General features: G+C 41.5%; 1 protein-coding gene across 1 annotated transcript; it reads right to left on the bottom strand.

The window, feature by feature from the left end:
- Nucleotides 1-20,985: 20,985 nt before the first annotated feature.
- Nucleotides 20,986-22,997, bottom strand: LOC126719608 (uncharacterized). Its single transcript, XM_050422142.1, has 3 exons — nt 22,137-22,997; nt 21,541-21,971; nt 20,986-21,454 (listed from the first exon to the last, which is right to left on the bottom strand). Exons 1-3 carry the CDS (start codon nt 22,995-22,997, stop codon nt 20,986-20,988), a joined length of 1,761 nt encoding a protein of 586 aa, XP_050278099.1.
- Nucleotides 22,998-24,688: the final 1,691 nt, after the last annotated feature.

The raw sequence follows: 24,688 nt of genomic DNA, 5'->3' as shown, positions 1-24,688 counted from the left end.
CTGGCCTCGGATAGACCCAAAATGAAAAAGTATCATTTCTACCGAAATCGAGATAAAGCATTTCTAAATTTTTTTTTAAATAGTTATAAAAAAAACAAAAACAAAACAACATTCTAGCATCATTCCAAGCCGAACTAGGTAGGGACCAATCGAAAAAACCAAAAAAAAAAAAAAAAATTTCTTGTTCCAGAATTATTTCTACACAAACCGGGCTAGACATTCCAAAATTTTTTTAATAAAATAATAAAAAAAAATTTAAAAAAAAAATCATTTTGGCATCATTCCTAGCCAAACGGGGGGCAAGGACAGGCTAAAAAAGAGAAAATATATATATTTTTAGTTCCGGTATCATTTCTACTTGAACTAAACTAGAGAATTCCTAAAAAAAGGAAAATAAAATAGTAAAAAAAATCATTTTGGCTTCATTCCTAACCGAATCGGGCAGGGACAGACTCAAAAAGGGGGAAAAAAATTTTGTTCGAGTATCATTTCTGCCCAAACTGGGCTGGTCATTCCTAAAATAATTATTAAAAAAAAAAAAAAAAACATCATTTTGGCATCATTCCTAACTGAATCGGAGAGGGATAGACCAAGAAAGAAAAAAAAAAATCGATATCGTTTCTACCTATACCAGGTTGGAGAATTCGTAAAAAAAATTTAAAAAAATAGTTAAAAAAAAATAACTTTCTCGCTTCATTCCAAGTCGATCCAAGTAGGGAGACACCAAAAAAAAAAATGTTCCAGTATCATTTCTAGCTAAACTAATTTAGAGCATTCCTAAAAAAATATTTAAAAATAGAAAAAATTTAAAAAAAAAAATCATTTTGGCTTCATTCCTAACTGAACCAGTAAGGACAGACCGAAAAAGAGAAAAAAAAAATCGATCTGAAATCATTTCTGCCCAAATCGGGTTGGAGCATTCCTAAAAATATTTTTAAAAAGTAATAAAAAAAAAATCACTCTAGCTTCATTCCTAGCCAAACCAAGCCGAGACAAACTGAAAAAGAGAAGAAAAAATTTTTCATTCCAATATCATTTTTGCCCAAACTAGGCTAGAGCATACCTAAAAATTTAAAAAAAAAAAAAAAAAAATCATTCTGGCTTCATTCTTAGACAAACCAAGCAGGGATAGATAGAAAAGTGAATTGTTTTTTGTTCTGGTATCGTTTTTGCCCGAACCGAGCAGGATCATTCCAAAAAATATTTAAAAAGTAGTAAAAAATTAGGAAAAAATATATATATATCATTTTGGCTTCATTCCTAGCCGAACCGATACCGATATTATTTCTGCCTGAATCAGGCTGGAGCATTCATAAATAAATAAAAAATGTAAAAAATTTTAAAATGAAAAAAAAAAAAAAAAAAATCATTTTGGCTTCATTTCAATGCAAACTGGGCGGGACAAACCAAAAAGGAAAAAACAATTCGTTCCAGTATCATTTCTGCCCAAACCAGGCTGGAGCATTCCTAAAAAAACTTTTAAAAAATTGTAAAAAAGAGAAGAAAAAAAAAATTTTTGTACCGTTACCTTTTTTTCCCTAACCAAGTAGGAGCATTCATAAGAAAGATTTTAAAAAAAGGTTAAAAATTTTTTTTTTTAAAAAAAAAACATTATTCTGGCTTCATTCCAAGCCAAACTGAGCCGAAACAGACTAAAAAAAAGAAGTAAAAAATTTTCGTTCAAGTATCATTTTTGCCCAAACTAGGCAAGAGTATTACTAAAAAAATAATATAAAATAGTAAAAAATTCAAAAAAAAAAAAAAAAAAAAACCACACTGCCTTCATTCCTAGCCGAACCGGGTAGGGAGAAACCGAAAAAGAAAAAAAAAATCGTTCTGGTATCATTTCTACCTGAACTAGGCTGGGGCATTCCTAAATAATTTTTTTTTTAAAAGTAAAAGAATAAAAATAAATAAATAAATAAATCATTCTAGCTTCATTCCTAGCCAAACAGTGTAGGGACAGACTGAAAAAGAGAAAAAAAAATTGTTTTGGTAACATTTTTGCCTGAACAGGGCTAGGGTATTCATAAATAAATATTAAAAAATAGTATAAAAAAAAATCATTGTAGCTTCATTCCTAGCCAAAACTAGGCATGGACAAAATGAAAAGGGATAATTACACATAACCTACCTGTGGTTTGGGTGAAAATCACTTTACCTACCCATGGTTTGAAAAGTATCACTTAACCCACCTGAGATGTGTTTCCGTCACTCTCTGTAACCCACCTCGGTCTCTGCCGTTACAAAAACACCTTTTAACCCCAAAACAGAACATAACGCGAATCAAAACCCCCAAAACTCAAACACTTTTCGAGAGAGAGACCCAAGGTGCAATCAGGCTTGTTCTTCGTGGTTTGGAGCGTGTGGAGAGGGAGAAAACACTTGTTTTGCATCATCGAACCTAGGCAAGGTATGTGTGATTGTTTTTCATCTGCATTTGGGTTCTTGATGTCAATTTTTTATGGTGACCCACCCACGTAGTTAGGTTTTGCTGTTCATTTGCACAGTAAAATTTTTTTTGTATGTTAAATGTGCATTTTGCTATTTTTGTGTAGAATCGCTTAGGATATGCATTTTGCTATGGTTGTTTCTATAATGCATATACCTGAAAGAATCAAGTTTATTTGTCAATGATTGCACTTGTTTGTGAATTGTGGGTAGTGTGGTCCCTATGAATTTGTTGGGAATCTGGTTTTGCATGTGCTTTATGTGGTCCTTTGTCCGTGTGTTGTTGTCAATTTGTTGGCTTGTTGTCTCTTTTGGCTTCTTGTCACTTTCTGCATGTCAGTGTGTAAACAAAATACTTATTTTAATTGCAGATGGTTGACTTCACATTTGACCTTGAAATTCATGTTGGGGGATGTTTTATGGATGAGCCAACCATACAATATGTGGGTGGGTCTGTACGTTTACTGATAGAGATTGACCCTAACAAGTTGAGTTACTTTGAAATTCGGGATTTATGCCATCTAGTTGGTGCTCCTAAGGAACACAGTAGATATAAGTATTTAATTCCTGATGGTGATCTACAGCATGATTTAAGAGACATAGAAACAGATACAGATGTCGTAAACATGACTAACCTTCATAAGGCATGGTATGCTGAAAAAATCATAATCTATACTGACATAGATGTGGAGCCATTGGCAGTTGAGTATCCTGATGCAGGGGGAGTGGCAGATGGTGTAGGTGGTCATGCAGGTAGTGATGTAAGTGATGATGCAACAAGGGTTGAAATAGAATTGGATAGTGATGATGATGAAGATGATGAGAATGATGATGAGAATAATGATGGGAGTGATGATGAAGAAGATGTTGAGGATGTTGACATTGATGCAAGAGATGAAGAACAGAATGTTGAAGGAGATGATGATGATGATGATGATGATTGGCTAAATGAAGGCCTAGAGGGGGATGGCTTTGGTGATGATGTATTTGCTGCTCAAAACTCAGCTCCACAAGGTTCTGCTCCCAATACAAACCCAGAATCAAGCAATGCACCCCACACAGCCCCAGAATCAAGCAATGCACCCCACACAAACCCTGAGTGGGCTGAGCTAGCCCTTGAGGATGACTTGGTAAGCATGGATGGGTCTGATGATGAGCAGGTACCTGAGCAAGTAGAGTTTAATGCTAAGAGTGACATGAGAAATGTTGTACTGAAGAAGGAGATGAAGTTCCCTAATGCAAAGGTGTTCAGAGCTGCTTTGAGGGAGTATGTGAAAGTTCAAAAACGTGTACAAAAACACTTTTGAACGTATAAACCCCCAAAAACCAACTTAACCAATACAAGCAATATGTCAAACAACTAGTGTGCGGAAACTTAACATATGCTATAATATGAAATTGGTTATAAACTATCTAAGCCATAACAAAATAAAATCCACAGCAGATAATATAAAAGCAAAGATAGAGAGGAAGGAAGATGCAAACACAAAGACAACACGCGATGTGTTATCGAAGAGGAAACCGAAGTCCTCGGCGAAAAACCTCTCCGCCACCCTCCAAGCGGTAATCAATCCACTAGAAAATACAGTTGGGATACAAGGACAGCAATAGACCCACCAAGCCTAATCTACCCAGTGCACCTAAGCCCTCCAAGCTTCTTGCTCCAACGAGGTTGCGCCGAACCTTTTTCTTTTCTAGCTTCCCGGATTCCGCTACTAGACCGTAGCATCAACCAATGAAGATTAGCTCCTTCCTAACTGCTTCCCAGAACTCCAAACGACTGTCTCACAGAGATGATGATGATGAGAACCAGGTTTGGTATAATGCCTCTCAAGGATTTGACAATGGAGAGGAAGAGAGTAAGGGAATTTGAAGAGACTCTAAGGTATAGATTGTGGGTGAAACAATCTGATTTTTCTTTAGGGTTTCTCTCTCAAAATTCTCTCTGGAACCTCTCTTTCAATCGTGGGTTAAAGGGGTATTTATACTGGAGTGGAGAGGAATGTGAAACGTCAGGTTTTGGCAAAACAGGGGTGGCTCGCGGCTTGACCAAGTCGCGAGATCCAGTCGCGAGTTAACCGTATGGCCAGTTGTCCTGTTTTGTCCTGTAGTGCTCCAGCTAGCATGACTGTTCATCTTCCAGCATGCTTGGCACGTGTGCAGCTTCTGGCGGCTTGCAGCCGCGAGTCCACCCGCGAGTCCCAGCCGCGACTCTCTGTTTTCTTGCACACTCTTAAGCAATCTTCACTCTATCTCACTCACTACCCTTACAACAAACCCACCTAAATACAGGGTTACTAAATGCTGAATTACAAGAAAATTTGGCACGGAATAAAGCCAATTAGATGGTTGAATAAATTCAACCTTACAATCTCCCCCTTTGGCTATTCCGTGACAAAACCCTAAAACAGACTCTAGACTTAACATGTGAGTTGGGAACAGTTGAACAAAACTCACTCACACCTAACTCTAGAAGCTGTGAAGCACTTGAATCATATGAACATAATACTCCTGAAACACAACAATACACCATGATCATTATAAGCAGAAAATTATAAATGCATATGAAACAGGCAATATGTGATCAAGCAAAGATGGAGTTAATAAACAAACCATGGCTTGATCAACCAAGTGAACACCACAAGGTAGTGATCACAGTGCTCATTCACACTTGGAATGAACACAAGGACATACAAGTTAACAAGCACAAGGCACGACACTTGTATGCTCAACACTCAACCAATGCATAGCACACAAGGCATATGCATCTAGGAACAATCCTACAAGGGCACAAGAGTGACAGTACATAAACCAAAATGCAGAACATTTAGATTAAAGTACTGATTTCAACATAGCATAAAGGCTGCACTTAAGCAAGGTACATACCATAAAGCCTACAAACTATGCATAAAACATTAACCCTAAAAGCTTACAAAAGCCCATGGGTACAAACCAAAAACATCCTGAATAACATCATCAAACATATATTAAAGTTTAAACCAAGAGTATATGAAAAGAGTTAGGAACAGCTATACACCAAAACACAGTGTATCAAAACCATAAAAACACTAAAATACCCAAATCATAAACATATATAAACACATTACTCCCCCTCAACTAATTACTCCCCCTTAAGAGCTGCTTTTCTGCTTCTCAATCATCAATGAACTTCTCCCCCTTTTTGACAGGAATGGCCAAAGGGTCACTGGTCGTGCTGAGTTGTGAGGCTGTCAAGTTTAGCAGCCATGACATCAATCTGGTCTTGCATGGCTCTCATCCTGTCAGAGTGCTCAGTTTGGACTGCCTTGATCCCATCAAGCCTTTCCAGAATGATCTGGAAAGCATCTGGAGGTGTGTCTGCAGAAGTTGAAGCTCTGTGTCTTTTGCCACTCCTCCTAGGTGTTGAGGTTGATGCAAGCCCTGCTGCCTCTGCTTCAGTCTCCATTGGGACAGCCTCTCCTTCATCACCTTCATCTTCTTCTCCTGGAAGCCTAACACTTATCCTTTTGCAGGTAAGCTTGTTGATTGCAAAGGGTGTAGACATGGGACTGATGTCTTGAGGGATTGGAACACCCTTACTCCTAAAAATCCTCATTAGCAAACTGGGAAAGATCAATTTAGGCCTAGAGGTTGTTCTAGTCTCATCCACAATGGTGTCATAAATGTGGGAACTTATGTCTATGAAGTTCTTTTCTTTGAGATCCATCAGAAAGACTGCTCTAGCACAATTGATTGTAGTCAATTTCTTAATAGGATAGAGGTTAAACATCATAATTATTGTAAGGCACCTCATGTCCACTGGAAAGGCAGTGGTATTCAAACATTTCCCTTCTCTCTGCCCACCTATCCTTTGTTGAATTGTTTCAATAGAAACACTCCTATCCTTGTAATTGATAAATTCTTCATCATCTAATCCTTCAAGCCCTAATGCATCATCTATGACATGAGCATCCAAGACAAATTCTTTACCCCTCACCCAGCAACTTAATTCATTATCCTTTATCACAGCATTTGAGTAAAATTCCCTAATTAAGGGTTCACACACAACAGGGAAACCACCCAGAAGCTTTTCCCATCCTCTTCCTTCAAAACAGCTGGGAATAAATGTTTGCCTTAAGTCCTCCAAATCTACAAATCTCTCTTGAATGATTCCTGCATTCAAGAAGTTATCCTTGTATCTCTCAAAGTGGTGAACTGACCTAAACAGTTTAGAATCCATCTTTAATCTTTTGTCAGCCTTCTTTGCAGTAGATTTCTTCTTCTGAGGTGAGGGAGCCATCTATGAACAATCAGAAAAGGCCACAACAACATAGAGCAATATATGTGCATAACCAGTCAGTACCATGTAATTAACAAAGAGATATCAACCATACAAATGAACTTTAAAAACTTAAACAACAAGCTACTTAGTTCAAACACATGGATAAACCAAGCCTAGGATAGGAAACACATGAACAACATGGTGAAACTATCCTAAAGGCAGATAAATGACATTGAGACAGATAATGAAAAAATGATATGACACACAAACAGTATATTGAGCCTAACAGAAGCTTCCCACAGATTCACACACTAAAACATGCAAATTTAGCACAGTAAAACTCATAACCTCAAAATGAACCAATAGAAACAACTCAACAGCTCAAAGTTCAGATTAAAATAAAAGAAACACTCAGCTAAGCACAAGATGAAGAGTAATAAGGATATGACAATCATCAACATAAACTATAGCAACAGCATCCACAAGCTAAGCAAGAACAAGGAGCAGAAACCGAAACAAAAACCCATTTCAAAAACACAATCATATGCGAGAAATCAAAGGGTAAAAGCACAAAATCAAGTAGGAAAGAGTGTAAAACTGAAAACCCATACCTATAACTTGACGATTTTGAGCTACAAGAATGCAACAGTGGAGAAAGTTTAGAGAGAAGATGAACAGTCACAAAAGTTCGAGGGAAAAACTGAAAAAGTTTAAAAACTGCTCCTGTTTCTGCAAAACACGCGATTTTCGCGACTTGATTAAGTCGCCACACAGTCGCCAGATCAAGCCGCCAAAGCACTCAAGAACAAAATTTTGAAAAATTTTTCTAAGTGTTTTTCGCGACTGGAAGGTCTACCCGCAAGTGAGTCGCGAGCTGAGCCGCGAAAATCTCTGAGTGAACCTCGCGACTGGACCTTCCACTCGCGAACAAGACGCCAAAAATGACCAACGAAGATGCGACTGAGTCTCGCGACTTGACATACCCGCGACTGAGCCGCCAAAACAGGTCAAAACTGAACTTTTGAAATTTTCAGATTTTTCAAACAAAATACTTTCCAAAAACACCTAAAACACTCAAAAATCTTTTTGTTCTTGAATTAACAAAGATTGAGCATGTGAAAACATATTTCATCAAGTACAATCACACAAATGAATATGGCATTTATTGAACATAAACTTGTGTGTTGTGTGTGGATATCAACAATGAGATAGTCCTTTGTCTAATGTGAAGCTTCAATGATCAATTCAACCAAGGCATACACAATTAGCACTAGATCATGTGACCTATCTCAATTATAGAAATATGTATATATGACCTCCCACACAACTTGATAACATAACTTGGAGCTTTTCATTTGACTCCACTTTCAGTCATAACATTTGATCTTTTTGATCTATTTGAGGCAATCATCTCTCATTGTGAGAGGGATATATAACATTTCTCTTTGAAGAACAGGCCTTTGGCCTTTTTGAATGAACAATCACTTTTAATATAAGGTCGCTTACCCTTTTTCCTAGTCAAATACTAGAATGTGCGACAGGCTTTTGCAGCTCAATATCTCTTTTCATTTGGAGATTTACATTTGGTGAGCTCTTTTTAGCAAAACAAAAATTAAAAAGTGGGAAGATATATAGACACAAGTCTATGCATGTCTCAAGATCAACATAACCATTTACTAATCATTCATGACAAGTTTGAAGATCTATTTACAACAATCACATAGATTTCAAGATTTATCCCACAGTGATATGAGTGCATGAAAACAAGCAATGCTCGAAAATGCACAAAGCCATTAGCACAAAGGTACAAGGCAAAACAAGTTTTGAGACAAAACTCAACAAAGTCAATCAAGCTTTTTGATTTTCTAATTTTTATGTGATTTTTGGATTTTTGACACAAGAAACAAAAAGATTGATAAAACAGAATTAAGAAATATTCACAAGAAGACAAGCAAACAACCAACATCAAAAACAGCAAGCTTCCCAAACAAACATAGTCACAAAGCATAGGAAGTATTAATGCATGGACATGTTGTAATGCTTATGCATGAGTACCCTTATTCACCCACACGTCACTTGCGTTTGGGGTGATTTCCTTATAGGATTGGGTACGAGAGTTAGGGCTTTCAAACCTTCGTGAGAAGCTTTCCAAGCAGTTGGTGAATGCACCAATCATCTTCATCACGTTCATCATTCCGGGATCTGCATTTTGATCTCTAGATTGATCACCTGCCCAAATTCTCCTATCATTTCTGGGTCCTCCTGACCTTTGAGGAGTTGCACTGTTCTTTGCTCTCAGCTTTTGGCAATTTGGTCGAGTGTGCCCTTGAAGTCCGCAATAATGGCACACATACGTTCCTCTAGGACCTCTTTGTGGTCGTGGACGTGACTTGGCACGAGATTCAGACCTGCCCACAGACTGATTACGATGATTCAGCATCCGTTGGTCCACCACATTCTTCTTCTCCTCCACCTCGAGCTTCACACCAGTAAGGTCAGCTACAACTGGATCTTTGGCCTTTACAAACTTCACTTCTTTAGTGACATTTCCAGATGAACTACTTCCTCCGGTATATCCCAGTCCGGATTTGTCTGAAAAACTCTTTTGAGAAGATATAACATCATCTAGCTTCTTGGTGGTGACCCTCTCTATTTTAGCACTTGCTTGCACAACCTCATTCTCAAGGAATCTCACTTTAGTGTAAGCTTTGGACAACTCACCATTCAGTGTTTCTATCTCACATTTGGCCTCCCTATATCGAATTAGGAGACTTTTGTAGTCCTCCTCAGCCTTCTTCATTTTTCTCACAGCAGCCTTGGCCACCCTTGTGTATTCACCCGACTTCTCCAAGAGTGAGTTATAATTCTCTTGAAGATTTGCTGTGCTTTCTTCTTCTTCAGCTTCTGATTCTTCAACAATTCCTAGTGATTCATCATCACTATGTTCTCCAAGGTCTCGTACAAGCAAATTCAACTCATCCGACGACTCAACATGAGCAATAGTCATAAAAGCTGAATAGTTCCCCTCTCCATCACAGCTCTCTTCAGATTCTGAGTCAGACGAGTCTGAGTCACTCAAGGTCGTGGCATACACTTTGCCTTTCGATTTCAAATAATTCGGACATTCCTTCTTAAAGTGTCCATGCCCGTTACATTCAAAACAAGTGACACCTTGTGTGGATTGGGATTCTTTTCCATCTTTCTTTTTGAAATCCCTCTTCTCCCTTCCAGAATTTTGGAATTTTCTTTTATCATCAAATTTGCCATTATTTTTGAATTTCAAAAACTTTTTCTGAAATTTTTGACAAGGTAGGCTACATCTTTGTCAACCACATCTTCTCCCGATGAGTCTTGATCTTCCACCTTCTCATTAATGGTCTTTAGAGCAAGGGATTTACTCTTCCGTTGATTGGGCAGCGACATCTCATAAGTCTGCAGAGAACCAACCAGCTCCTGTACTTTGATGTCGTCAAGATCCTTGCTCTCTTCAATGGCTGTCACTTTAGCACGAAAACTTTCCGGCAATGAACAAAGGATCTTCCTTACAATCTTTGAGTCCTCCGTTTTCTCCCCCAAGTTAAACTTACTGACAACCACCTCATTTAGTTTCCCATAGAAAGAGTCAAAAGACTCATCCTCACTCATTTTAAGCTCCTCAAACCGAGTGGTCAGCATTTGTAACTTGGTGTCTTTCACTTTCTTCGTGCCTTCATAAGTGGTTTCCAGAATCTCCCATGCTTCTTTGGCAATGGTAATGTGAGAAATCCTGTGAAATTCATCTGGAGACACACCACAGAAAATAGCATTGAGTGCTTTACTGTTAGCATTAGATGCAGCAAGTGCTGCCTTATCCCATGTGGATTTGGCTACCTCAGGTTTGGTCCAACCAATCTCAACAGCATCCCAAACGGATTCATCAATAGAGCATAGAAAAGCTCTCATACGAACCTTCCAAAAAGCATAATTACTACCATCAAAATATGGAGGTGCATTTAGGGATTGAGACCTATCCATCTCAAAAGGGAGTCAATGATCACACAATGGTAATGAAACCAACAGCAGTGTACCCGCTCTGATACCAATTGAAAGTTCAAAAACGTGTACAAAAACACTTTTGAACGTATAAACCCCCAAAAACCAACTTAACCAATACAAGTAATATGTCAAACAACTAGTGTGCGGAAACTTAACATATGCTATAATATGAAATTGGTTATAAACTATCTAAGCCATAACAAAATAAAATCCACAGCAGATAATATAAAAGCAAAGATAGAGAGGAAGGAAGATGCAAACACAAAGACAACACGCGATGTGTTATCGAAGAGGAAACCGAAGTCCTCGGCGAAAAACCTCTCCGCCGCCCTCCAAGCGGTAATCAATCCACTAGAAAATACAGTTGGGATACAAGGACAGCAATAGACCCTCCAAGCCTAATCTACCCAGTGCACCTAAGCCCTCTAAGCTTCTTGCTCCAACGAGGTTGCGCCGAACCTTTTTCTTTTCTAGCTTCCCGGATTCCGCTACTAGACCGTAGCATCAACCAATGAAGATTGGCTCCTTCCTAACTGCTTCCCAGAACTCCAAACGACTGTCTCACAGAGATGATGATGATGAGAACCAGGTTTGGTATAATGCCTCTCAAGGATTTGACAATGGAGAGGAAGAGAGTAAGGGAATTTGAAGAGACTCTAAGGTATAGATTGTGGGTGAAACAATCTGATTTTTCTTTAGGGTTTCTCTCTCAAAATTCTCTCTGGAACCTCTCTTTCAATCATGGGTTAAAGGGGTATTTATACTGGAGTGGAGAGGAATGTGAAACGTCAGGTTTTGGCAAAACAGGGGTGGCTCGCGGCTTGACCTCGCGGCTTGACCAAGTCGCGAGATCCAGTCGCGAGTTAACCGTATGGCCAGTTGTCCTGTTTTGTCCTGTAGTGCTCCAGCTAGCATGACTGTTCATCTTCCAGCATGCTTGGCACGTGTGCAGCTTCTGGCGGCTTGCAGCCGCAAGTCCACCCGCGAGTCCCAGCCGCGACTCTCTGTTTTCTTGCACACTCTTGAGCAATCTTCACTCTATCTCACTCACTACCCTTACAACAAACCCACCTAAATACAGGGTTACTAAATGCTGAATTACAAGCAAATTTGGCACGGAATAAAGCCAATTAGATGGTTGAATAAATTCAACCTTACAGTATGCAATCAAAAAACCTATTGACATCAAATTCTAGCTTAATGAGAAGACCAAGATATCAGTTCACTGCAAGAATGGGTGTGGGTGGAGATGTTATGCATCTCAAATAAGTGGAGAGCTAACATTTCAAATTAAGACCTTGACTGATGACTGTACTTGTCCCAAGTCTTTCAAAAACTGCCAAGCAACATCAGCTTATGTTGCTAAGAAGTTCATTGAGGATTTTAGCAAAAATCCAAATTGGGAGGTGAGTGTGTACACAACCATGTGAGGCAAAATTTATTTGTTGACCTAAGTGTAAACCAAGTGTATAGGTCAAAGAGAAAGGCAAAGGATTTGATAAATGGAGATGAGCAACTGCAATATGGTGTCCTTAGGGACTATGCACAAATGATAACCACTGTAGACAAGAGGAGTAGGGTTATACTGCAGACAGAAATGGCTGAGGAGACTTCCCAGCCAAAATTTAAGAGGATGTATGTTAGGTTCAATGCTCAGAAGGTAGGATTTTTAGGTGGATGCAGGCCATTTATAGGTTTAGATGGTTGACACATAAAGCACAAATTTGGTGGGCAAATCTTATCTGCCACTGCCAAGGATGCAAATGACAACATTTTTCCAGTAGCCATGGCTATTGTGGAACAAGAAACCAGGGAGTCTTGGATATGGTTTTTGGAAATTTTTGCTGATGATATAGGGAGGCCAGAGGAGCTTCAATTGGTCTTCATTTCTGATAGGCAAAAGGTATGCAAGTTTTGTTTTGTTCATTTACACTTGAATAGTTGACTTTGTTTGCTGAACTAACTTGTTTTGTTTGTTTGTTTACTTATTTACAGGGGCTTATACCTGCAATAGAGACACTATTCCCTACCGTGGAGCATAGATACTGTGTGAAACACATCTACAACAATTTCAAAGTTGATCACAAGGGATTGGAGCTGAAGGATGCATTGTGGAAGTGTGCTGCTGCCACAATAGTAAGGAAGTTTGAGAGATGCATGCAGTACATAAGGGATTTGGATGAAAAGGCATATGAGTATCTTGCAAACATTGCACCTGCACAGTGGACAAGGTCACATTTCACTCCTAGGGCCTTAACAGATTGTTTGGTAAATAATTTGAGTGAGTCTTTTAATGCAATGATATTGAAGTCTAGGGACAAGCCTATCTTGGCAATGTTGGAGTGGATTAGGGTTAGACTTATGACTAGGCTTTACACAAAAAGGGAAGGGATACAGAAGTATGCTGGAAAGTTGTGTCCAAGCATACAAGATAGGTTGGAGAAATTGAAGGTTGAAAGTCTAAACTCTAAACTCTAAACACACAAGTCAGACACTCAGTGACTCAGACTATGAGAATCGAGTATGAGAGAGAGAGAGAGAGAGAGAGAGAGAGATGAGCTAGGGAAAACCGGAAAAGGAAAGAGAACTGAAATACCATCGCCGATCTCGCTTATGCCATCGCCGATCTCCGCGTAATGATCAAGCTAACAATCCAGAACCGTCAGGCCAAGGTGTGAGGTGTCCATGGTGCCCTCCGCCGCCGCACTAGTCATCAAGGCGCTGAAGGAGCCGGAGCGCAACCGGAAGAAGACGAAGAACATCAAGCACAACGGTAACATCTCGCTCGACGATGTCATCGAGATCGCTAAGCTGCTAAGGTGATGAAGCCTAGGTCTATGGCGAAGGATTTTTTTTTTTTTTTTGATAAGTATGGCGAAGGATCTTAGTGGACTGTGAAGGAGATTCTGGAGCTTAGGGTTTGCTTTAGCCTTTATTGGGGTTTGGTTGTTGTTGTTGTTTTTTTTTTTTTTTTTTTTTTTTTTTAGAATCCGTGGGTTTGCTACTGTTGGGCTTGCCGTGGGCTTGGTAGGGCTTGCCGTTCATTTTTTTTTTATTTTAGAATCTGTGGGCTTGCCGTTTGATCTGTTACAATTTTTTTTTTTTGTAGATTTTAGTTCAATTTTTTGTTTTGGGCTTTTTTTTTTCCTTGAAAGGAGAACAAATAATTTTTTTTTTTTTTTTAATTGGAGAGTGTTCCTAATTTTTATTAGGGTGTTCCTAATTTTTTTTAAGGATGAACAAATAAAAAAAATTAATTATTATATATATAAAAATTTTTTTTTCAGGTCAGGGGGAACACCCTGACCATAACGTGGCGCCGCCACTGGCTAGGGATGGCCTGATTTGGAACATATGCAAGAGGGTACGTGTTTTCTGTCAAAATTAAGTGCATGCATATCATCACATGACGAGAAATGACAAGGTGAGGATGAAGGCTCGTGGGTGAATCTTTCTAACTCTAGTAGCAGGAGTGGAGTTTGGCAGGACATTTTTGGAGATCAGCATGTTGTGATGCCTTACACCCAGCACATTCAAGTGCTCCTGGGGTTGGCATGCATACTTTCTCAATCAGGGACGAAATCAAGATTCGAATATGAGGGGGGCCGAATATAAACCAAAGTTAGATTGATACTTGTGCCGTGGTGATTTTTCAATTTTCTTTGAAGAATTTTCAAAAATTAGGAAATTAATAATAGAGTTTGGCAATGTTTGAACATCAAACATTGGCGTGCAGATTATTTATATTATATTTTTTCTTTTGAAAAAAAATCAAACGTTGCAATTCACTTTTTCATAATCTATGAATACCGACAACAACAAAAAAGAAAAGGCAAACAAATCGCAAAAGTCACAATAAAATTAATAATGATAATTTATTGGACTAATCAACAAACAAACAAACATTAAAGAAAAAAAAAACACATTGTCAATTATTAACCTTGGAAAAGAAAACAGATTATCAATTATTAATGTTTATTATGTTGGGTGCACGGTCCATATGCAGTCTAGGCCACACTTTAATATTACTCACATAAATTAGATGGTTGGACAAGCAGTTGAAAAGCTCAGTTTCTATTATTTTATAAAAAGAAGTGTGCGTGTAAATAAATTAAGGTTTTTTTTTTTTTTTTTTTTTTTGGGAGGAAAAAGCATGTAACTTAAGCTGAGGAAGAAATAAAAACTGAAAAAAGGATAAAGAAAGGCTTATGTCCAATGAAAATTTTCACAGGCCATGGCAGGATTCGGACCCGTGTCCAAGAGTGGACATGTGTCCGCAATCTAACGTAAAAAAATAAAAAAAAAGACACCACTACACTAGTGAGAGAGGCGAAATAAACTCTAATCAATGAAGAGAAACCAACTGAGAAGAGAAGACCATACCTGATGAAGCGTGAGTTCGTCAGTCAAAGTGGGTAGATGGAACTCCTTGTCAGCGCGAATATATCCTCTATAAGGGTCACCGGTGTGGTGTCTGCCACAACGCCTCCGATGCCAAAGTTAGAATAAAAAAGCACCTTATGAAATGAAAATGGAAGAACAAGATAAAACTAGAGTGCTTTCTCAAAGTGTGAATATTTGTACCTTCTGTTGACAATGTGAGGGCTTTATATATGTGGCTTTGGGTGCTAGCCGTTGTGGCTGATAATGCCCTTCCTAGTAACGCCTCTTACCCAATAATGGGGCTTTTAATAGGTTCCCAACGGTCTGCCTGGCTGATTTTGTAACTGCCTAGGTCATTAATCGACTACATTGAATGACTCCCCTACCTTCGTCAGGGATGACTAGTTTCTTCGTCACTCAGGACGACTTCGTCATGAGTGTTATCTTCGTCATGAGTGTTAGCTTCGTCTATGGGATGTAACCTCATCATTCCCATCAGTTGCCCCCCAGGTTCTGTGGTCGTCTATGAAGTGTCATGAGAACCATAGAAGATGAAAAGTTTTCCTGATCTATCTGTGACTCTTGGGGTTTTGTTCCGAATTTAATGCGTAGTGGCGGCGCTACACGCAATGTGGCCACGTGGCGCGCGCTGATCTATGGAGTTAATGGCATGACCCTTGGGTTTCCCGCTGGTTTTCCAATCGTTTTTTAGCCTTGATTTGAAACTTCTCCTCTTCTAGTTTCTTTTGCTTTTCAGAAAACAAAACAAAAACTTCCAAACACTGTTCCAAGCGATTTTCTCAAAGCTTCCTTCTGTCAATCTTCTCCAAACCAGTGTGCTGCGTCTTGGTGCTTCGCCATTTGTGGAGGTATGTTTTCCCTTACATGTTTTTACCTTTTCTTTCTATCTTACTGTAGTATAGCTTCTGATTCTCTTTTTCTTTTCTTCCTTTGCTTTTGTTGGTCTTTGATTTTCTTGGGGATTCAGCTTGTGTTGTCCTCCTTTGTCCCCCTTTTTTTTTTTTGGTATTTCCATGGTCAATAGTTCTGAGGTTAGGATAGCTTGCCCCTCAATTTCCTTTCTTTTTGCTCGCCTAGGAGGGTCTTTGGGTGTTTTCCCACACTTAGAGAATTTTGTTTTTGAGGGTAATTGCCTGGGTGTTGTTTTGGGCGATATGCTGCCTTTGCTTCGCCAATCGCTCAGTTGGTTCAAGGGTTTAGTGAGAGGGAGAGAGGTGATCTCTGAGGTTAGGTCTAGTGATCTCGAGACTGGGTTGTCGTCTAATGGTGATCCGGTGGAGGGGGACACAGCCGTCTCTACTCCTCGAAAGGTTAGGGCTTTTTATGCCCTCAGGGAGGTGTGTGGTTTGGATGCCGAAACTGTGAGTAGATTCAAGGATAGGTTCCAGTTTCCGGCGCGAGTTCGTGTTCGTCTACCCAAGGACGAGGATAGGGCCTATCACTTTTTTCCGGGTGAAGTATGTTTTTACGAGCCGACCTTCACCTGCGAGCTTAGGCTCCCCGTCCACCCGTTCCTGATGGAACTCCTGGCCCATTTTGGTATTGCTCCGGGGCAGCTCATGCCCAACTTGTGGGGGATTGTGATCAACTGTATGCAAATATGGTTGGCCTCCAACGGAGACATGATCAGGGTAGGTGAACTCACCTATCTGTACCGTTTGAAAGAGTCGAAGGAGTGTGGGTATTATGAGTTAGTTCCTTGGGAGAGAAGAACAAGGATTGTCAAGGGTTTACCTTCTTCCTTCAGATATTGGAAGTCGCGATTTTTCTTTGTGTCCAGGGATGATTTCGAGACTCAATCCAGCAGTGATTGGGGCGATATCCCGAGTTTGCTTCGTCGATGGGGAACCCCGACCTTAGGTGTGTCAGTATTTCTCCCCGTCGTTTCAGTTTTGCCACTTTCGATGCTTTATTATCACTAACTCCTTTATCTTCTATTTGGCATAGTTAAGAGACGACCTAAGCTTAAGAGCAGGCATAAGGAGTGCATCGAAACCGCAATCGGATACGCAGAGACGATTGAGAGCTGGGACGATCTGGTTGATCCCCGAACCCTTGCCTTCTACAACCTTGGACCTGACCCGTCTCCTTACGTTCTTCGTAACATTGGTATTGAAGGAAAAAAAAGTAAGTACTGTCATCATCAGTGTTGACTCTTCTCATGTACACTTTGGGTTTTCTGCTAAGTGTTTTCCTCTTGCAAAAATGATGACTAAGTTCAACAAGGACATGTACGCGAAGATGAGGTCCAAGAAGGACGAGCTGCTGTCAAACCTAGGGAGGAAGGCAGTGCGCGTGACCGGGAAGGGCCCCTCCGTCAATCCCCCTTACTTAGTCACTCCCATAGTTTCTACAACTGAGACGACGAGGACAGCTTCTCCAACCACGTCGATCAAGGAGATTCCTACTCCAGGCTCCAAAAGGCCCCGTGTGACTGATAAGGAAAAGGAGAAGGTTGATTCCCGATCGTCCACAATATGGGACGACGAAAGGCTGGCTGTGGACAGGGCTCATGAGGTTGTCACTCCAGCAGACTTGAGGGCCCTCTCTGACATGTCACTTAACGAGGTTGCATCTCGTCATGTCCATAAACTCGTTCAGGTATGGTGTTCCCTTCTCTTTTTTTTTTTTTTTTTTTACAGATGACTTAAGAACTTCTTCCCAGGTGTTGAGGGAGAGCCTTTATATCACCTCTGAGTATTTCACTCAGGAGGCCAAAGTGGCGTCCCTAACATCTCGGATGGAGGCCTTGGAGAGGGAGAATTCTGAGCTGAAGAAGAATTTGATCGTTTCTATGGACGAGACTACCTCTTTAAAGGCAAAGGTCAAGACTTTAGATGACGACCTCAGAGTTGAGAGCAAATTGACTCTGGAGAAGGATGAGCAGCTCCTTTCTGCCAAGGAGAAGCTTAAAACAATTGCTACCAGATCAGTTGAGGCCTTCCAGACCACTGACGAGGACAACACAGTACTTTTTAGTTGGTACTTCAAAGGCTTCGAGCTTCTCAGGAGATATTTGGTCAAACATCCTACTGGGGTTGACATGGAGAATCTAGACCTGGAGGAGGTTGATAAGGAGATGGCAACGAACGAAGCTGCTCAATCCTCCGCTCCAGAAGGTGATGCCCCTGGGACTGCTACCGACGCCCCAGCCGGTGACAATTCTGCTACTAATGCCTGACTTGGTTACTTAGAAAATTTTTTTTTTGTGGATGCCCGTCATGTTTTGGGCCCTTTTTTTTTTTTGTAAATCTAATTCCAGAACAATTATTTGTTATCTCATTTTGAAGACAATGCTTGTGGCCCAGCGTTTATGGGTTTTTAATTGAGCATACTTACTTGTTTATCAGATGTTTGAGCTATTTTACATTCGTCCATATTTTGCACTTGAACATGGATTTTTTTGCTGCGATCTGTTACTTACTCACGATCATTTAGATGGGCTTGGATATAGCCTGAGTGTTGTTTTGATTTGTTGCAAGGTTCTTGTCCCTTTTCTTTTTCTCCTCTTCTTTTTTGTGGATTCGTTAGTAGCCTGAATCCATCAAGCGGGATCTTGTCACTTGCACTTGCTAAAGGATTGTGCCTACGTCAGTGGCTTGTTCCCGTCGAGGCGGGGTCTTCTTACTTGACTTATACTCATTCAAGGGACATTTGTTGCGTTTATGGCTTCGTTAGTGACTTACATCCGTAAAAGCGGAATCTTATCACTTAGCCATTTTTTGTGACCTACATCCATTTAAGGAATCTTGTCACTCAGGCTTCGTCAGTGATTTACATCCGTTTTGGCGAAATTTTATCACTTTAGCTTTTATAGGCCTTATACCCGTTGGAGGGATCGTCAGTAACTTACATCCGTCAAGGTGGAATCTTGTTACTTAGTTTTTATGTCTTATACCCGTTGAAGGGATCGCCAGTAACTTACATCCATCAAGGCAGAATCTTGTTACTTAGTTTTTATGTCTTATACCCATTGGAGGGATCGTCAATAACTTACATCCGTCAAGGCGGAATTTTGTTACTTAGCTTTTATATGCCTTACGATTGACTAGACCTGCTTATACAAAGACATTAGAGGAATAATTCTTTTATTAACTTCAAGAATGAACATATCCGTCTATTACATCTACTGGTGGTACTTTTTTAAATGCTCAATGTTCCATGGTCGAAGGAGTCTTTGTCCATACATGATTTCCAAGTGGTAACAGCCTTGTCTTGAGTAGTGAATGACTCGGCAAGGCCCTTCCCATTTGGGACCCAGCTTTCCTTGGGTAGAGTCTTTAGTTGCTGTGGTGGTCTTGCGCAGGACGAGGTCTCCTATGTCCAGTCGCCTGAGTTTAACCCTCTTATTGTAGTATTTGGCCATCTTCAGCTAGTACTTCGTCATCTTGCTAGATGCGTTGTCTCTTACTTCATCCAGACAGTCCAAGTTGAGTCGCAGTTCATCGTCATTGCACCCTTCATTAAACGTCCCTCGTCTGACGCTTGTTACCCCCACTTCGATTGGGATTACTGCTTATGTGCCATAGGTAAGCCTGAAGGGGGTCTCTCCTGTTGGGGTTCTTGCTGTGGTTCTATAAGCCCACAGGACATTAGGTAATTCTTCTGGCCAGGCACCCTTCGCATCGTCCAGCTTGGTTTTGATAATCTTGAGCAACGTTCGATTCGTCACTTCCGTCTGTCCATTTGCCTGGGGATGCCCCGGGGACGAGAACTGATTCTTGATTCCAAGGTTCGAACAGAAGTCTCTGAAGCCTTGGCTGTCGAACTGCCTCCCATTATTTGATATGATCGTCAAGGGAATCCCGAACCTGCAAATTATATTCTTCCATACAAAGCTCTGAATTCTTGCCTCGGTGATCGCTGCTAGAGCCTCTGCTTCAACCCATTTTGTGAAGTAATCAATAGCAACAAGTAGGAACTTTACCTGACATTTACCTTGGGATAGTGGGCCGATGATGTCGATCCCCCACTATGCAAATAGCCACGGGGAGGCTATAGTTGTAAATCTCTTTACTGGAAGCCGTTGCACATTCCCGTATGGCTGGCACTTGTCGCACCTCTTGACGATCTCAGCAGCGTCCACTTGCATAGTTGGCTAGAAATATCCTATTCGTACTACCTTGTTCACCAGGGATTTGGGGCCAGCGTGGTCGCCGCAAATTCCTTCATGGATTTCTTCCAGTATGTATCTAGCTTCTTCTTCGTCGACACACTTCAAGTAAGGCATAGAGAAGCCTCTCTTGTATAAGGCGTCATTAAGGATCGTGAACCTGGCCGCCCTCTTCTTGACCTTTTTAGTTTCTTTTGTGTTCTGAGAGAGGTGTCCATCCTGGAGGAAGGACATTATGGGTGTCATCCAGCTGTTTGCGCTCTGGATGGTAAATGTTGGGACCTCTTCAATGCTGGGATGTTTCTGAGCCTCCATCGCCAAATCCATGCTAATCTCCCCTTTTTCTAATGACGCTAGCTTCGAGACTTCGTCTGCCCCTATATTCTGACTTCTTAGGATCTGCACGAACTCCACTGTATTGAACTCCCGACTTAGATGTTTCGTCAGCCTGAGGTACTTCTGCATCTTTTCTTCCTTCGCTTCGTACTCCCCTCTGATCTGCCCGATCACTAGCTTCGAATCATTTTGGATTAACAGATTCTTAGCTCCAAGTGCCTTCCAAGCCTCAATCCCATCAGTATCCCCTCGTACTCAGCTTCATTGTTGGTAGCCGAAAATTTTAGTTGGACCCCATATTTCAGCACCTCTCCGTCAGGGGTGGTTATGACAACCACTACTCCCCCCTCCTCTGGGCTGACAAACCATCAGTTTGTATCGTCCCTCAATCAACTCCGTCGATAAGGCTATCTTCGTCCGAAAGGGTGAACTCTGCGATGAAGTCCACCAGAGCTTGCGCCTTGATTTCCGTTCTGGGATGGTACTCGATGTCAAATTGACTAAGTTCAATCGCCCATTGGACCATTCTTCCGGCTGCCTCAGGCTTGTTCATTGATTTCTTGATCGGTTGGTCCGTCATTACGAGGATGGGGTTTGCCTGAAAGTATTGTCTTAGCTTGCGCGAGGCTACTATTAACACAAACGCGATCTTTTCAATCCTTGGATACCTAGACTCAACCCCTTGGAAGGCTTGGCTGACATAGTAAACTGGGAGCTGTTTCGTGCCCTCTTCTCTAATCAGGGCGCACTTACTGCCGATACTGACACTGCCAGGTATAAGTATAGGTCTTCCCCTTCTTTGGACGGGCTTAAGAGGGGTGGACTGCTCAGGTAACGCTTTAGTTCCTGGAACGCTGCTTTGCATTCGTCGGTCCAGGCGAAAGCATGCTTCAAGGTCTTGAAAAAGGGCAAGCATTTGTCTGTAGCTCTGGAGACGAACCTGTTTAAAGCTGCTATCCTTCCTGTGAGTTTTTGAACTTCCTTGACGGTCCTGGGTGACGTCATGTTGATGATGGCTCGCACTTTCTCTGGGTTTGCTTCTATTCCTCTTTGGGACACCATGAATCCCAGGAATTTCCCCGAAGCTACCCCAAAAACACACTTACTTGGATTCAACCTCATCCGGTGTTTTTTGAGGGTTACAAACGTCTCCTTCAGGTCGTCCAGATTTGTGAGCCCTTCCTTGCTCTTAACGAGCATATCGTCCATGTATACTTCCATGTTCCTACCAATCTGTTGACTGAACATTTTGTTCACCAACCTTTGATACGTAGCTCCAGCATTCTTCAATCCAAAAGGCACCTTGTAACAGTAGAGTCCTTGACTCGTGATGAAAGCGGTCTTCTCCTGGTCTTCCTCAGCCATCCTTATCTGGTTATATCCCGAGAAGGCGTCCATAAATGTCAGTAACTTGTGCCCGGCTGTAGAGTCCACGAGCTAATCTATTCTCTGTAAAGGGAAGCTGTCCTTTGGGCACGCCTTGTTCAAGTCGATCAAGTCTACACACATCCTCCATTTTCCATTTGCTTTCTTTACTAGGACGACGTTTGCGAGCCATTCAGGATAGTACACTTGCCGGATGAACCCTGCCGTCAAGAGTTTGGTAACTTCCTCTGTAACTGCTTGATCTCGTTCTGGGGCGAAGGTTCTTCGTCTTTGCCGGACGGGTTTCCATTTCGGGTTCACATTCAACTTATGTTGGATGACTTCTGGAGCTATGCCCGGCATGTCCTTGTGGCTCCATGCGAAGACATCTAGATTTTCTTTAAGGAATTGGATGAGTCTTGTTCTCATCTCCAGACTTAACGTCGTTCCTATTTTTGTCGTCTTATTCGCTTCTCCTTCAACCAATTCCACTGTTTCCAGGGCCTCCATTCTATCTTCTTCCTTTTCTTCAATCATCCACGTGTGGTTCTCCTTCACAGCCAGGACAGCTTGATAGCATTCTCTTGCCAAGACTTGATCTCCTTTTACTTCACCGACCCCATTATCTGTTGGGAATTTCACCTTCAAACAGTAGATGGACGTGGCCGCTTTCCATTTTTTGAGTGTGGGCCTCCCAATGATGACATTGTAGGATGAGGGGCAGTCCACCACTAAGAAGTCTAGCTGACGGGTCAACTGCACCGGGTAGGCCCCCACCGTCACTGTCAATGTCACTATGCCCTTGGGATATACCCTGTCTCCATTAAAGCTGACGAGTGGAGAGTCAAGGGGGGGCAGTCTCCTTGGATCTAGCTTCAACTGCTGGAAGGCTGGGAGGTAGATGGTGTCTGCAGAGCTGCCATTGTCGACGAGGATCCTTTTGGTATTGAATCCTTCTATATTCAGCATTATGACCAAGGGATCATTATGGGGTTGCTTCACTCCCATGGCGTCTCCTTCATTGAAGGACATGTCCCGGTATGTTCGTCGTTGCTTAGACGGAGGTATGGTGTGGACACTATTTACCTACCTTTGGTATGCCTTCTTGAGTGATTTGAATGATCCTCCTGAAAATAGCCCTCCTGTAATCGTCTTTATCTCCCCGATCACCTTGTGCGGAGGTTGGGACGGACGGTCGTCATCCCGAGAAAAGGACTTATGCTGGCTTTTATTATCGTCCCTGAATTTACTATATTCTCCATTTTTCACATATTTCTGTAATTTCCCTTTCCGTATCAACTCCTCTATCTGATCCTTTAGGTCTCTGTAATCTTCCGTGTTGTGGCCGTGATCTTTGTGGAACCGGCAATACTTGTTCTTGTCACGGACATTAGGGGATGAATGCAATGGTATGGGCCATTTGAGATAATGCTCGTCCTTGATCTGTGTGAAAATTTTGTCAACAGACATAACCAAAGGAGTAAATCTTACCGTCCGAGGACTTTTATCATCTTTCCTCCTATTCCCGTCATTATTCTGATGGTCAGGTCGCTCTCTCTTCTGCCCCCACGGTCGTCTTCTTTCTTTGCCTTGTCTCCTAGCTTCTCTGCATCCTTTATGGCTACTAACGTATCTTTAGCATTCATGTACTTCTGTGCTTTCAGAAGCATTTCTGCCATCGTCTTTGGTGGATTCTTTGTGAGGGAGGCCACGAGATCTCTGGACCTCAGTCCCGCTTTGAAGGTCGTCAGCTGCACCTTGTCATCGGCTTCATCCACCTCCAAAGTCTCCCTGGTAAAGCGTTTGACATACGACCTCAGAGTTTCCTTCTCTCCCTGTCTAATGGTGAGTAAGTAGTCTGCCGGCCTCTTTGGACGTTGCCCCCCTATGAAATGGCGCAAGAAGGCATTACTCAATTGCTCGAAGTTGTCTACGGACGAGGTCGGCAACTTCGTGAAACATTCTTTTGCAGCAACTTTGAGAGTGGTGGGAAAGGAACGACACAATATCTCGTCAGGTGGTTGTTTAAGACCTAGTGTCGTCTTAAAGGTATTAAGATGATCCTGAGGGTCTCTGAGTTCGTCAAATGACTCAAGTTGAGGTAAGCAAAACTTTGACGGTACAGGGCATTCAAGTACTGCCATGGTGAAAGGCGAATCCGTAGCCTTTACCATTCTGTCTACGCTTCGGTCCGTCTTCTCCTTGATGGCGCTCCTCAGTTCGTCCATCTCCTTCCTCATTTCTTGAAGGAGATCTGAATTCTACTCGTCCGGAGTAGTTGGCCTCTGAAGGGTACCCCTCCTGTGGCTATCCCCTTCTCCTTCCAAGTTACCCTTGGATCAGTTCTCTTCCTGTTGAGCCTGTTGAACCTGCTGGAGTCGTAGCTTCATTTCCTGGTTTTGCTTGGTGAGTTCTTCAATGGTGGCTGCAAGGGCTTGAACTTGCTGGGCCAAGGTTGCTGAATCTAGATCGGGTTCCATCTTAATGTAGAGGGTTGACGGAAAGTATGTTTTCAAATATGAATCTGAAAATGTCATTTCCCACAGACGACGCCGAACTGATGAAGCGTGAGTTCATCAGTCAAAGTGGGTAGATGGAACTCCTTGTCGGCGCGAATGTATCCTCTATAAGGGTCACCGGTGTGGTGTGTGCCACAACGCCTCCAATGCCAAAGTTAGAATAAAAAAGCACCTTATGAAATGAAAATGGAAGAACAAGATAAA

The sequence above is a fragment of the Quercus robur genome, chromosome 3, assembly GCF_932294415.1.
Source record: "Quercus robur chromosome 3, dhQueRobu3.1, whole genome shotgun sequence".
Taxonomy (NCBI): domain Eukaryota; kingdom Viridiplantae; phylum Streptophyta; class Magnoliopsida; order Fagales; family Fagaceae; genus Quercus; species Quercus robur.
This window is presented reverse-complemented; position numbering and strand designations above follow the sequence as displayed.